Genomic DNA, 15,899 nt, shown 5'->3' on the forward strand with positions numbered 1-15,899 from the left:
GGGGATGAAACTACCTGTATCAAGCGCATCCCGTCTTGGAGCTCCTGGCGAACTGAAGGAATGGTTGCCACCTGGGACCCGAGGCCTCAGAGATGATACACTACTTTCCATTTAAGAAGTGGGTCACTGATGAGGGGATGAAACTACCTGTATCAAGTTAAGAATAACTGACAATGGAATCTCTTTCCTTTACTCTAGGCGTGCACATCCATTAAACCAGGGGAGCCTCTGCAATCCCAGGATAGAGCTGCATTGCACAGACTAAGAATTAGTCCTTCAAGAATCAGCAAGCACTAATAAGCTTAGAAGAAACTTCCCGAGACCCATCTAGGCAACTAGAGAAACTCTGGCTCTTCCAAAGCACCAAACACAGAACACATAAGTAAATTTTATGAAAATATACCCTCGTTCTGGTATTTGTCAAAGGAGATGCCCTGTGCTTCCCACTGTCCAGTCCCTCCTTAGGGATATTAGAGACACCTGCAAACCGCCCCCACATCACTGTTGCTATTAGCTCTCTCTAGGCCTTCCTGGAGCCTCCTGCCAGCTTCTTCACAATTGCCCTTGCGAGCCTACCCCCGTTTCCTGCTCTTATTTTCACACATTTCTCAATTGTTTTAACGATAAGTCAGTTCCTCTTCCCACACTTATCTTTTCCAGGATATATCTGTGTTTTGTGTTGCCTTTTGTGTACTGCCACCAATGCATGTCAAGAACCTGTTTTTATGGTCCATTCTACACCAACATGCTGTTATCTGTGTCTGGGGCTGTTGCTTAAGTGGACTCTGTTGCACAAATCCAATCAGATTATCCCTCACCGTATCACTGAGTAGCACTTGAAGCTTTCCAGGGTAGAGACCGAAAGGGACGGGAGATTTCAAAAACTTCACTTCATCACCTCGGTGGCTTCACTGCCAATTACATCAAGCCAAAGACGTGAGAGAAAACATATAAACCTCAAAATACACGTGAACATCTATTAGAGATGCACATGCCTCTGTAGACTCCAATCAAAGCAAACAAAGGAAAACTCTGGGCACTCAGAATCAGTACTTTCAAAACCTATACACATCCAGGCTAGCTGCACACATGAAAGTACAAGAGATAGAGACCTAGTACGGATGTGTATTTGGGGGTGGGTACAGGGTAGGCTAAAAAAATTGACTGTGTTTGGTACTTACTACATAATAAGAATTACGCTAAGCATTTCTAAAAATCATAGGAGAGGGCTTCCCTGGTGGCACAGTAGTTGAGAGTCCGCCTGCCGATGCAGGGGACACGGGTTCGTGCCCCGGTCCGGGAAGATCCCACATGCCGCGGAGTGGCTGGGCCCGTGAGCCATGGCCGCTGAGCCTGCGCATCTGGAGCCTGTGCTCCGCAATGGGAGAGGCCACAACAGTGAGAGGCCCGCATACCGAAAAAAAAAAAAAAAAATCATAGGAGATGAATGTTATTATTCTCATTCATTTAAAACACAAAAAACTGGGGCTCCGAGACGCTAAGATGCCTAAGATCACGCAGTTTATAAGTGGCAGAGCCAAGACTGGGAACCAGATTGGATACCAATGCCCGTTCTCTTCACTACACAGCCTCTGCAGGCCTGACGACAAAACTACACACTCAAGAAAGGCTGAGGAGCGGGCAGGTACTCAGTTTCTCAGATGCAAATGAACAGTGTATTGAGTTCTGCTCAAGTGCTTGTAAGGAGGTCCACCTTTTTAAACAGGAGCAAAGAAACCTGCCCAGAACCTGAAAAGACAAGAAGGAAAGTTGAGAAGAAAAGGAAGCATGCTCTGGGCCCCAGCTGTTACTAGCAGCAGCCAGTGGCTGTCCTGACAGCAGGGGCACCAAAAGACACAGACCAGAATGTCCAGAGTAGCAACTCATTTGCCCACAGAAAGTTTCACTTCACCCACCACCTACTCACAGGTATTCCATGTCAAAATGAGAAAACAAAACTGATCTGGACTCTCTTTTGCATAAAAGCTTCCCAGAAGTTCTACGGAGTCCCTATCTCTGGCCCACACTCATTGAAAGGAAAAGTAAAGGTCTTTTATCAAAACTATAGCTGCCAAAGAATTATGTTTTTTTTTCCCCCAGAAGGATGGCCTACAAAATGTAACACAGTTGATGAGAAACATGATTTTTTCTGTTGCTTCTTTAGTAAAATGTGTATAATGTTCAGTAACATCACAACACAATAAGCTTATAATTATTCTAGAGATGTCATTTCTGAGCACAGCCTATCCCCAGACCAATAGGATTTTAAAACCAGAATAGTTTACTGATATCTAAGTACTTGTATCTTGGTAAATGTCAGGGATAAAGCACCACGAGATTCTGTTGGCCCATCTGTCAACACTACAGGTTCCCATCAAAGACAATCTTTGGTAATTTAAAAAACCCAGTCATGAGGCTTAGAGAGATGTCGCATGTTTACCCATCACTCCAAGAACAGAGGGAAACATATTCATGGACAAAGAAGTGACTGAAAACTTGACCTATGATTATTTTTGTATCTTGAGTTAAAAAAGAAATTCGGAACCATCAGCTGTTTAACTAAGAAATAACAGTCTTCCTATTCTTGGTCAATTATTTGGCTTCTCCTAAAAAACAGGATATTTTCTACTATTTCTTCCTTTTTTCCTTCCTTCTTTCCTTTTTTTTTTTTTTTTAAATGATTTTATTCTCTCTTAATGTTACTTTACTGACTCCATATAGGGGCCCAATGTTATTGAACAGAATTTTAAGTATTAAAAGATATTTCATGAGAAATCTTGTGCATTATGCAGGCCTCACAAAATTTAGGACCTTCAAGCTTCTGCAAACATTAAAAAGCAGAAGTGTTTAATGTTCATTGTGTTTAAGAGTCTGTTCTAAGCCAAGTGCCATGGAAAACTTGGCTACAACTATAATCTGTTATCAGATGCCCCCAGGCCACTTTTTATTAAGATATGAAGAATAAACTGAAAGTGACGAGGAGATGGGGTTTATTTTATTAGTGATATAGAAACCATAGACCGTTTTTTAAATGTTGCTGACACGTCAAAAGAAACTGATAAAAAGAGTGAGGACAATTTTCCAGAGGGAGAGAAACCCACTTTGGCATAGAGAAGCTAACTGTGTCCTAACTTTTCTTACAGAAAGGCAGCAACAGATGATATAGCTTCCATTACAGGAAAGAGGCAAATAACCAGAAAACCAGCAACACCAGGAACATTTTTAAGAAAAGATGTATGCAGTTTCCCTTTCCTGAGTCTCTCATTATTAGTTTTTTTTTTCTTTTGTCCTTTGGCCACACAGCACAGCATGTGGGATCTTAGTTCCCCGACTAGGGATCGAACGTGTGCCCCTCGCATTGGAAGCACAGAGTCTTAACCTCTGGACCGCCAGGCAAGTCCCTAAAATTAATTTAAATATTGAAATTTATTTATTCATTTGCTCTGTTGCCTGGCACTATGCTAGGCATGAAATGTGGGAAGAAGCAAAGATGATATGCTCTTCAATGAGCTGGCTAGTAAAAGAAATAGGAAATCAGAACAAGCTCAAATGCACTAAAACAGAGAATCTAAAAGGATAGAAAATACCTGGGGAAAGGACAACTAACAATTTTAGGTTTTAGTTACTAGGAAAATTCAGCAACTTAAGAGACTTCCCAATAGTTAAGTTATCTTTCCCTTTTAGAATCAGTGAGGTGTCCACACAAGGAATCATAGACTATGGCAAAGTCTTACCTTCTATTTAAATGTTTCTGAAGTTACTTTTTTTTTTTTTTTCCCGGTACGTGGGCCTCTCACTGTTGTGGCCTCTCCTGTTTAGGAGCACAGGCTCCGGACGCGCAGACTCAGCGGCCATGGCTCACGGGCCCAGCTGCTCCGCATGTGGGATCTTCCCGGACCTGGGCACGAACCCGCGTCTCCTGCATCAGCAGGCGGACTCTCAACCACTGCGCCACCAGGGAAGCCCTGGCTGTGATTTTTATCTTTAGCCCCTGCTTATGAACTTTTGCCCTGGTTGCACAGACCTTGAAGCTACAGTTTTATCAAAAGTCATAACCTGTTCAGTGACATTTCTCTCCTTAGGAAATTTTTCTAAAGAAGTAAAAGGATACATATAAAAAATTCAACATATTTTCTCATAATTTAAAAAAAAAAGAAACAAATATTGGAGGATGGTTAAGTATATTGTGGGGTATCTTCTTAAAAATGAAATACGAAGACTATAAAGTATCATAAAGAAAAATATTTGACGTATTAACTTTTAAAAGCAGGTATCAAAACTGCAGACACACTATATTTGTTCCTACCTTATAGATGAAATCTGTCAATGAACAGGGAAACAAAAATGTAGGAAAAAAACAGTTTGTTAAGGTATTAGGAAAATATGTGCATTTCCGCCCCCATTTTTAAAAAAATCTTTATTGAATTTTTTACAATATTGCTTCTGTTTTGTGTTCTGGTTTTTTGCCCAAAAGGCGTGCGGGATCTTAGCTCCCCGACCAGGGGTCGAACCTGCACCCCCTGCTTTGGAAGGTGAAGTCTTAACCACTGGACCACCAGGGAAGCCCCTCACCCCCCATTTTAAAATTTCATCTTATGTGATTTTCTTAACACTTCAGTGATAAATACACGTATCTTCAAAGCCCCATCCTAATGTACCTTGTCTTGGTAACCCTGAGCCCTGAGAAGAAGACAGAGCCAGGAGAAGCAGAAGATTACCACAAATGCAGTGGTTTCTAAGGAATCTTTGGATGAAAAGAAATACCAGGTGGTAAGGAGCAGGGCTGAGGCTTTCTCAGGAGAAAGTGGTCTCAACGGAGACAAAGAGATGGGCACACGGGGCGGAAGGGAAAACGACCCCGTCCTGCCCACGTGAAAATGAATTCATGAGAAGGCCTCTGCCCTGCAGCCACAACCGCTCCACTCTCCTCTCCACCCCTGCCAAGTCATGGGGGAGAGAGATGCTAAGTCCTAAAGATCAGGAACAATCCCTCCTGGGCAAGGACTTCAAAAGTAAACATGGAAGACGGTGAGAAAAAACAATGGACTAGGGGTAAGACAGGAATAAAGACACAGACCTACTACAGAATGGACTTGAGGATATGGGGAGGGGGAAGGGTGAGCTGGGACCAAGCGAGAGAGAGGCATGGACATATATATACACTACCAAACGTAAGGTAGGTAGCTAGTGGGAAGCAGCCGCATAGCACAGGGAGATCAGCTCGGTGCTTTGTGACCGCCTGGAGGGGTGGGATAGGGAGGGTGGGAGGGAGGGAGACCAAGAGGGAAGAGATATGGGGACATATGTATATGTATAACTGATTCACTTTGTTATAAAGCAGAAACTAACACACCACTGTAAAGCAATTATACCCCAACAAAGATGTAAAAATAAAATAAAATAAAATAAAACAATGGACAGCTGAGACAGAGGAAGCTACAAGGAATTACAAGACAGCAGCTTTTAACCCCAAGAAAAGGACCAAGATGAGATCCAATCCCTTAGGGGAAAAGCAGTAGAGAGTGAAAGTTAAATACTAACAAGTTACCTTTATTTTCTCATGGGTTTTTTGTTTGTTTGTTTGTTCTGGCTTTGTTCTAAATTGTGTATCATTTACTTGTTGGGCTGTTCCTACAAACCGAAGCTTTTATAAGCTAGCTAAACTGAACTAAACTTCAAAACTAAGCCAAAGACACAGGTGATGCTAAAGTTATGGCAAGGATTCACTTGGTTATACAGCAGAAACTAACACAACATTGTAAAGCAATTATACTCCAATAAAGATGTTAAAAAAAAAAGTTATAGCAAGTATCAAAATATCTACACAGCACAGCTCTTCTTCTGATCCTCAATGAGATTCATTCCCCAGAAAAAACTGTAGACGTTCAAAACCTATTCTTGCTCTCTAATCATTTCACACGTGTATCTGACACCTCAACAGGATGGTAATCTAATTCAGAGAAGAGATAATAATGGTCTCTGAAAAAAAACGTAATAATTAACAAATGGAAGCAGAAGAAGGAATCAACCTTATTCACTGACTCACAGATTGATAATATCAACAGGGAATAGACTGATATGGGCAGAAGCCAGATTGGCGGCCTGTGCATAGAGCAAGTAGATTCATTCATTTACTCACTCACTCATTCAAAATGCATCCATCCAGCCATCCACCAAATATTTCCTGAGTGCTCTATGTCCTAGCCACTGGAATAACTGCTAAGGATATAGTGCTAAGCCAACCATCACCAACTCTGCCCTCTTGGAACTTACAGTCTTATGGGGGCTTTAAACAAATAAAAACTTAACCTGTGATAAGTGGTGTAAGGACATTAATATAATACTAATGTCTTTTAACTGTTTTTTCATAATAGCATTACTTACAAAGTATCTTTGCTCAAAATTTCACCTGAATCTATTAGTGTTTAGATCTAAACTCAGATTTACTAGAAACACAGGGGAGAGTGGATCAAGTTAATGGACACCATAAGGAAACAATTAGAAAATCCAGAATGTGGAGCACTGGTCTGGGCTCTTCAGAAGTGGGATGGGAGGGCTTCCCTGGTGGCGCAGTGGTTGTGAGTCCGCCTGCCAATGCAGGAGACACGGGTTCATGCCCCGGTCCGGGAGGATCCCACATGCCGCAGAGTGGCTGGGCCCGTGAGCCACGGCTGCTGAGCCTGCGCGTCCAGAGCCTGTGCTCCGCAGCGGGAGAGGTCACAACAGTGAGAGGCCAGCATACCGCAAAAAAAAAAAAAAAAAACAGAAGTGGGATGGGAGAAAAAGAGCAAGGAGTAGGGGATGCAGGGACAACAGAGGCTATACTAAGAAAAGTGAACTCTGAGAGAATAATGAAAGCAATGTGGGACTCCTGACTGGATTCTGGCTTGGGGAAAAAACAACAACTAGCAAATACTCTTGAGGGACAGCTGGCAAATGATGAATAAAGACCATATACTATATTGTATATAATACAACATAGGAATTAATTTTGCAGATGTGAGAATAGTATTGTGGTTATAAGAAAATTCCCTAATTATTCAAATGCATGTTGAAAAGTTTAGGGGTGAGACGTGGTTTTACCTATAAATTACTTTGAAATGGTTCAGCAAAGATGAATAGATATAAAGCAATGATACTCCATTGAAAATTAACTTTAAAAAAAGATGGATAGATGAATGAAAAAAAAGAAAAATGCATGGATGGAGAGAAGGAAAAAATGGAGTAAATATGGCAACATGTTGATAACTGTTGGATTTGGACTGGGAGTCTACGGCAGTTAACACATCACTCTATTTTTCTGTACGGCTGAAAATTTTCCTAAGACAAACTATTGCATATGATGCTCTCACAGAAGGGAACATAGGGACAGGTAGAACAAACACACAACAGAGTATGGTTCCCAGTTCCCCCACCCATCCCATACTGTCCAGGCAGACGGAGCCTCTCTTGTCACCTGACCCCAGCCCCGCTTACCTCAATCAGAGCCCCCTTCTCCCTGTCCTCGGATTGTTTAGCACTGTCCAATTCATCATGCATTTCTGAGAGCTGGTCCTGGAGATCCCTGATCTCAGTCTGGTGCTGTTCTCGTTCCATCTTCACCTGGAACAGCCTGGCAGGAAAGGAAGCCCATGAGAGAGTTTCTCCTGGCCTCTGCTTATTTTCATCCAGTCTGCTTTCAGAGCTTCAGATCATCAAGCAGAGTCACCTAAATCCCCAAGGAGCCTCCCACTTTCTGTTCTGCACTGAATAGAAAATCACAAACCAGAAAGGCACTGGTAAGAACTCATGTCTACAGTCTAATTTGCCCAACAAGAAGACAAGTGAGAACTCAAACCAATGTAATGGGAAAGGTTATACAGTGACATTTCCTCCTCAAAAGGAGATCACGGGGTACTAGAATTTGGACATAGAAGATAAGGAATCAGGAAAAAGAGCACAACTTTTATGATAAACGTTTTCATTAAAGCCACCCCACTCCCTACCAGCCTACCCCACCCCAACCCCTGTACTCTAGACCAGGAGAGTTAGCAAATTATGGCCCATGAACCAATCTGGCCCACTGCCTGCTTTTGTAAATAAAGTTTTACTGGAACACAGCCATGCTCATTCATTTATGTATTGTTTATGGTCGTTTGCACAATACAATGGTAGAATTGAACAGTTCCAACAAAGACCATATGGCCCATAAACCCTAAAGCATTTACTATCTGACAGAAAAAGTTTGCCAACCTCTGCTCTAAATGGAACTCACAACTATTCTACCTTTTATTTTGTAAAGTCTTTACTGCACTCTAAATTTTGATTTTTTTCTTACCAACCTCTTTTCTGAAATTAACCTCTAAGAATGTTTCAAAAGCAAACACTACACCATCAAAATGGCAAAGGTGATCAAATGCTTTTATGATATAATGTCCCGTTTTTCTTGAATTTCCCTCTAGATTTCACTCCTGCTTAACCTCTCACTTAAGGCTTCTGTCATGGCCAGTGGGCTTCATGGCACCATCCATTTTCACACCTTCGTTTCAAATCCTCTTGTCACAGATTTTAACACAACATGATGGCAGGGCCATCTTGGGCTTGTCTTTCCTTCTCTGAAGACCCAAAAGAAGTATATAAGCACTGGTCACAAAATCGGTCAGCACTGGGCTTCCCTGCCTTCCGATGCAGGGGACGCAGGTTTGTGCCCCGGTCCGGGAGGACCCCGCATGCCGCGGAGCAGCTGGGCCCGTGAGCCATGGCCGCTAAGCCTGCGTGCCCGAAGCCTGCACTCCGCAACAGGAGAGGCCACAGCAGTGAGAGGCCCACGAAGCGCAAAAAAAAAAAAAAAATTGGTCAGCACTATCCAGGACAAAATTCAGAACGTGGGAGACTGTGGAGCTCATGTGACACATCCAGGCTCTTTGAGATCTGTCCTTAGATATCACCACTCAGCATTCCTTGCTTCTCACTTGGTTGCTCTGAGATCTACTCTAAGGGCTGAAACTTTACAAATATCCTTTGAGGTACACAAAGAATTTTTAAATTATTAAATTCATTCTGCTTACCAGGTTGCACATCACCAGTTTTATAATTTTATAAGAATAAGAGGGAGAGAAGGAAGGGTCAGCAGCCCTATAAAGATTTGCAAGGTTAGGCAGAATTAAGCGGACAAAAAGGATCTGGCTTGGGCTTCCCTGGTGGCGCAGTGGTTAAGAATCCACCTGCCAATGCAGGGGACACGGGTTCGAGCCCTGGTCCAGCAAGATCACACATGCCTCAGAGCAAATAAGCCCATGCACCATAACTACTGAGCCTGAGCTCTAGAGCCTGCGAGCCACAACCGCTGAAGCCCGCGCACCTAGAGCCCGTGCCCCACAACAAGAGAAGCCACCGCAATGAGAAGCCCGCGCACCGCAACAAAGAGCAGCCCCCGCTCGCCGCAACTATAGAAAGCCCGCGCGCAGCAATGAAGACCCAATCCAGCCAAAAATTAATTAATTAAAAAATAAAAGTGTCTGGCTCCACTGGTGCAGGAAACCAGGAAGGGCACAGGCTCTGGGCCAGAACTTACTCCTCCAGGTGTCTCCGGAGCTCCCCTTCACTTCCCTCCAGCCGCCGCTGCAGCTCAGCATTCTCTTCTACCTTGCTTTCATGTTGACTCTGGAGTGCTTCTAAGTTTGCTTTCACTCTGTCTCTCTCTTCTTTGATGTTCTGCTGATTCTAATAAGAATATGTGATGTTAAAGTACCTCCACCGTACATTAATGTCATCCCACTGAAGCCTCCTTCTAATCTCTGATGGACTCCATGTCTCTGCACTTAGATTACTAAACAACTTGATGGAACTATGTAATAAAGGCATGGGCGTTCACAACTAGAAAGAATACTAAACACTTAATGAATTGTAATACTTCTAAAAGAGAAACACAAACACAGCTAAATCACATTCTTCTCTTTCTATTACTTAGTCCAGATGTTTTATATACATTTAGTTTCCAATATGCCTGTCTGAATCCAACAGCATTTCTATTACTCTGTCAAAGCCAACATTCTCTATGTCCTTTGGTTACTTAAAAAAAAAGTTCTTTGGGCAGCAGGAACTAAATATACAGGAATTTGCTCAGCGATGGGAAGAATGTTTCTTTTGGGAAAAAAATTTGTTTTCACTTCACTTGGGCAACCCAAGGTACTTAAAGACGGGTTAGAGTTGATTAGATTACCCAAGGTAATCAAGACAGAACAGAATAAAATAGCATAAAGAAAAATCAGATACCTTGACTTCTAGTTGAAGCTGTCTCTGAAGTTCAGCCACTTCTGTGGTCAACTTGTTTTTCTGTTCCAAGAGATCTTTGACTTCAGATGAAGAATTAGAAGCCTACGATTAATTGCAAAAATATCCTAAGTTAAGTGCTCAAGATGCTCGCTCGCCGCAACTATAGAAAGCCCGCGCGCAGCAATGAAGACCCAATCCAGCCAAAAATTAATTAATTAAAAAATAAAAGTGTCTGGCTCCACTGGTGCAGGAAACCAGGAAGGGCACAGGCTCTGGGCCAGAACTTACTCCTCCAGGTGTCTCCGGAGCTCCCCTTCACTTCCCTCCAGCCGCCGCTGCAGCTCAGCATTCTCTTCTACCTTGCTTTCATGTTGACTCTGGAGTGCTTCTAAGTTTGCTTTCACTCTGTCTCTCTCTTCTTTGATGTTCTGCTGATTCTAATAAGAATATGTGATGTTAAAGTACCTCCACCGTACATTAATGTCATCCCACTGAAGCCTCCTTCTAATCTCTGATGGACTCCATGTCTCTGCACTTAGATTACTAAACAACTTGATGGAACTATGTAATAAAGGCATGGGCGTTCACAACTAGAAAGAATACTAAACACTTAATGAATTGTAATACTTCTAAAAGAGAAACACAAACACAGCTAAATCACATTCTTCTCTTTCTATTACTTAGTCCAGATGTTTTATATACATTTAGTTTCCAATATGCCTGTCTGAATCCAACAGCATTTCTATTACTCTGTCAAAGCCAACATTCTCTATGTCCTTTGGTTACTTAAAAAAAAAGTTCTTTGGGCAGCAGGAACTAAATATACAGGAATTTGCTCAGCGATGGGAAGAATGTTTCTTTTGGGAAAAAAATTTGTTTTCACTTCACTTGGGCAACCCAAGGTACTTAAAGACGGGTTAGAGTTGATTAGATTACCCAAGGTAATCAAGACAGAACAGAATAAAATAGCATAAAGAAAAATCAGATACCTTGACTTCTAGTTGAAGCTGTCTCTGAAGTTCAGCCACTTCTGTGGTCAACTTGTTTTTCTGTTCCAAGAGATCTTTGACTTCAGATGAAGAATTAGAAGCCTACGATTAATTGCAAAAATATCCTAAGTTAAGTGCTCAAGATGCTTTATTTTTTTCTTGCATGAACATGAACAACAGGATGACACTCTCAAAAGGATTCGGCTAAAATCCTACAGCAAAGTGGTTAGAAAGCTACAACTAAAAGGGAGGGGAAAAGGTAAAAGCAGAAATCAAAACCAGAAAAGGCAGTGTCTTGGCTCTCATGCACCTGAATCCAGGTGTGAGTCATGCATGAACTTAGAATGAGGTACTTCCTCATCTACTCCTATGAAGCAGACCGGAAACCAACAGTCAGCAGAAACACAGCACTTCCAATTTTCTTCGGCAAAATGAGAACAATCTATCTTAGAAACGTAAATCTAACCCAAGGAGGGAAACTGTAGATTGTTCTTTCCCAAACAAAAACTGCCTGCTTCGTGGCTTTCCAATATGGTCTTAGCCCATTAAGGGAGAGGGTTCTCTTGCACGAAATCACTTAACTGTCACCAAAATATAAAACTCCAAAACCTTTGCCAGCAAATAATCAGATTCATAAAGTGAGAGAGAAGGGGAGTGGAAAAATGTGGGCAATTAAGCAGTCACGGCACTGTGATCAGAGCCAGAAGTCTAAGAACCTAAGTTCATTGTCTCATTATCTCTGGCTTGATTAAGAAGGAGCAGCTGCTTAACTGGTCTCCCGTCCTCTAATCTTACCTCTCTCCAAAAACTACAAAGAAATGAATTTTTATAAATACGACACTACTCATTGCTGTTTAAAGTCCATCAGGGGAAGCCTATCACCTTCGGCCTGAAATGAAAATTGACATGATCTACAAGGTCCTGCCTACCTGGTGTGTGGTCCCCATATCCTAGGCTCTCTTCTCCAGCTACACTAAATTACCTCTAGTCCCCTAAACACGGGAAGCACACACCTCTTCATATTTTATGTTTTTTGTTCTGTTCCCTCTACCTAGAACGCCCTGCTTCCCCTCTCTGGGAGAATTCTATGATCTTCTGAGACATCATTAGTGTTATCGACTCCAGAAGGGCTACCCCAACTTCCCCAGTTTAGGCTGGATACCCTAGTCTGGAACCACAATGACAATCTTAACATCAAGACCAAAGGATGCATTCTCCAGGAGAATATGCAGGTTAATGCAAAGCAACAGTAATGGTGATGATTTGGATTTAACAGATTTAGCAAAAAAAATCCTAACCCAATTTAAAAAACTGTGTAGAGTTCCTGAAACCTGCCTATAAGCAAGGTGTATAATTTAAAGGTTCCCCAGTGGGAACTGTGTGTGTGTGCATATATAAAAATATTTTATATATTTATAAATATAATATCAGTACATAATATATAATAAAATACATCTATATAAAGATATATAACAAAATATGTTTATATATTTTAAATATTATTTCTACAGATAAATTGAAAAATGTTTTTATTTGATGCCAGAGCAGCAGTCATGGGTTAACTGAGTGCAAGGGGAATACAGAACAGTAGAGAAAAAAGGGTAGTTGATGCCTATAAATATCCTTTATTCATACGTTTCCAGAGTTAAAAAAGAAGCAATAGACCAACTCCCTGTTACCTGCCTCTGGGTATCTTCTTTGCTTCCAGTGCAGAACTCCCCCCAGAAGGGAAAAGGAAAGATGCCCAAGCAAGAAATGCGGCATTCAAGGTGGCATAGAATTGAGAGACAAGATTTTAGTCGTCCCTCTTAAATGCTGCTTCCTTTCATGGCACCAGGTATGTCTACCATATAGTACACGTTCATCAAATAGGGGATGGGTCCTCCTTTAACAAAAAGTCTCCAAGTCCCAACTAAAATTCAGTACAATAAATTAAACAGGCAGTTTTTTAAAAAAGAATTTAGCCCCACTCTACTCCTTCCTTTCCCTTCGGCCCATGCTGGTCAGCCCACCAGTCTCTCTTCCATATTCTCTAGTTTGATTCTCTTATTTCTTATTCTCTGAAGTTTGAGAACTTGGGTCCAAGCCCATTCATACTTACTTTTCAAACCTGCCTACGAGAGCACTAAGGTTCTCCATCCTGTGTTTCATTTCATTCCTCCTATTCTTTTCCCTTTCTAAATTTTACCACCTATTGTTTCATCCTGTTACATTTTAGAGATTTTTTTAAAAAATAAAATTTCTTAAAAACTTTCTAGAAAAAAGGCCGGGTGCAAATTAGCAATATTTAAAACATGCTGTTCCATCTTCGGTACTGCTTACTACTCAGGAGACTTCCCACTAACCACTGTAACCAAAAGTACAGACTGAAGAAAGCGATTTGTTTGCCAGGTTCCATGTGAAATGCCCTCTACAAACTACAAAGCTCCGCCTTACTTGATTATTTCCTTGCATGTTCCCTGCTGCTCGAGACTTCAAAGTCTGGATTTTCTCAAAGACCAGGTTGACCTTCCTCTTAGTAGCATCATCATTATCGGTGCTTCTGGAAAAAAAACAATGAGGGCACAACCGTTGGCCTCAGACTATATTATGTGCCACGACACACAAACAGCAAGCCCTTTAAGAAGATAAATCACAAGAGGCGTGAATTAATTAAGGCTGCAGACACAACCAGTGTGAGGAGAGCAGGACAGATGCTGTATTTTTCTCCAAATTGTTCAATGTTACCACCCGATTTGGGAGAGGGGTTCCCATTTCCAAACATGTAAAAGAGACACAAGCACATTCTAAATAAGCTTGGAGATATCCAATAAAAATGTAGTAATTTGTTGCTTGCCTGATTCAAATGATGTATATTCACTCCAACAAGGAATCTCTCCTGTATGTGTGTCACGCTAGGAATGATCCACCATGATCTTGTTTTAGCCTTTGTTTAAAAAAAATAAATCCCCCAAGCCAAGGCTGTTAACACAGCTGCCCTTTGTCTAGACTTTCATAGGTAATGGTCAGATAAAGTTCTATTAAGGACTACCTTCCATCACACATACCTGGCACTTAGGAAAAAAAAATTGTTTTAAACGGAGGGGGATCTCTCCCCTTATTTTCTTTCTTTCTTTTTTTTTTAAATTTATTTATTTAATTTATTTATTTTTGGCTGCGTTGGGTCTTTGTTGCTGCACAGGGGCTTTCTCTAGCTGCAGTGAGCAGGGGCTCCTCTTCGTTTTGGAGCACCGGCTTCTCATTGCAGTGGCTTCTCTTGTTGCGGAGCACGGGCTCTTAGGCGCACGGGCTTCAGTAGCTGTGGCACACAGGCTCAGTAGCTGTGGCTCACAGGCTCTAGAGCACAGGCTCAGTAGTTGTGGTGCACGGGCTTAGTTGCTCCGTGGCATGCGGGATCTTCCCGGACCAGGACTCGAACCTGTGTCCCCTACATTGGCAGGAGGATTCTTAACCACTGGCGCCACCAGGAAGCGCAGGGAAAAATATTTTTACGTTTCCTTAAAAAGGTGCCTCCCACTAAAGTCTGTCTCACCAGTCTCTCAATAAATCATGGGCCAAAAACATAAAAGAATGTAGAGGAAGAATTTTAAATGTTAGAAGTTCTCCTACCTTAATCTTCTCATGGTAAAACCCTTCACAGAAAGACACCAATAATTAGTTCTTAGCTAGAAGAATCTCTTTATTTTTTTTTTTTTTCAGAAGAGCCCCTATCTTATATTTTGAATGATTCTGTCAGCTCTATATTACTGACAGAAAATTGTAAGGCACAATATAAAACTGTGAAGTGTTCTGATACCAACGAGTATTTGCCAAGTGACTTTCAGTCATGTCAGACTATAAAGCTTTTCTTCTTTTTAATCATATCTGATGAGAGAACTGAAACAGAAACTTCAAATTCCTGGCCTAGAATTCCAGCTCAGTTGGTATCTAAGTAAGGACTGAAAACCAGATTATTCAAACTCATCCCCCCAGATAAGTAAGTGGAAAGCACTGCTTTTAAATGACTCATACATGCTTTCAAAATAATGGAAGCAGGGGCTCCCGGCCAACGTCAACTCTGGGGAGGGGAGGAGGTGTTTTTATTTGTAACTTCTAATGAGGGACGACTGATTACCCCTGTGTGCATACAGACAAACTCAAGGCGACGACACTCTGTTCAAAACTGAATAGTAGACATTCTTCCTATCTTTGAATTTGTTTCTGAAACAGTAAACAATCATTTTTAAAACATATTCATTTTTAACTTTTAAAGTAGGATGTTCTTCCCCACACTTCCTTCCCCTGCTCTTCACCCTCCTCCACCCAAGACTTAAATGCTGTTATGACGACTCCAGCCATGGAGTCTGCACCCCGAAATGGCTCACACAGGGCAGGAAGGGAGGGTAAAACACAAGGTCTCAGAAAAGAAAATTAAGACGCCCACCAGGAAGGACAATACTTTGTTCCTTGAAGGAAAATCACTAACCCTTCTTTGAGGTAATTGTAAAGTATCTGCTTGGCCGTCTCCTCGTTGGTTTGCTGAGTGAGTTCTTGCTGGCCTTTTAACAGATCCGGTGTGGCCTGGAACACAATGTTTGTTATTGGATCACAGGATGCTGCTTCCAAGAAGGCAAAACCCCACAGCAGAAGCTTCCAAACACATTCCTGCTTCCCAGA

General features: G+C 41.8%; 1 protein-coding gene across 1 annotated transcript in view; it reads right to left on the minus strand.

The window, feature by feature from the left end:
• The window catches only part of CGNL1 (cingulin like 1), a 101,839-nt gene that overhangs the window by 83,695 nt on the left and 2,245 nt on the right, over window positions 1-15,899 (minus strand). Inside the window, exons 2-6 of the mRNA XM_007458913.1 lie at window positions 15,709-15,803; window positions 13,680-13,785; window positions 11,244-11,345; window positions 10,543-10,691; window positions 7,477-7,612 (exon numbers count right to left, since the gene is read on the minus strand). Coding sequence (XP_007458975.1) covers window positions 7,477-7,612; window positions 10,543-10,691; window positions 11,244-11,345; window positions 13,680-13,785; window positions 15,709-15,803 — 588 coding nt within the window. The remainder of the gene's footprint in view (window positions 1-7,476; window positions 7,613-10,542; window positions 10,692-11,243; window positions 11,346-13,679; window positions 13,786-15,708; window positions 15,804-15,899) is intronic.

The sequence above is a fragment of the Lipotes vexillifer genome, unplaced genomic scaffold (assembly GCF_000442215.2).
Source record: "Lipotes vexillifer unplaced genomic scaffold, Lipotes_vexillifer_v1.1 scaffold102, whole genome shotgun sequence".
NCBI lineage: Eukaryota > Metazoa > Chordata > Mammalia > Artiodactyla > Lipotidae > Lipotes > Lipotes vexillifer.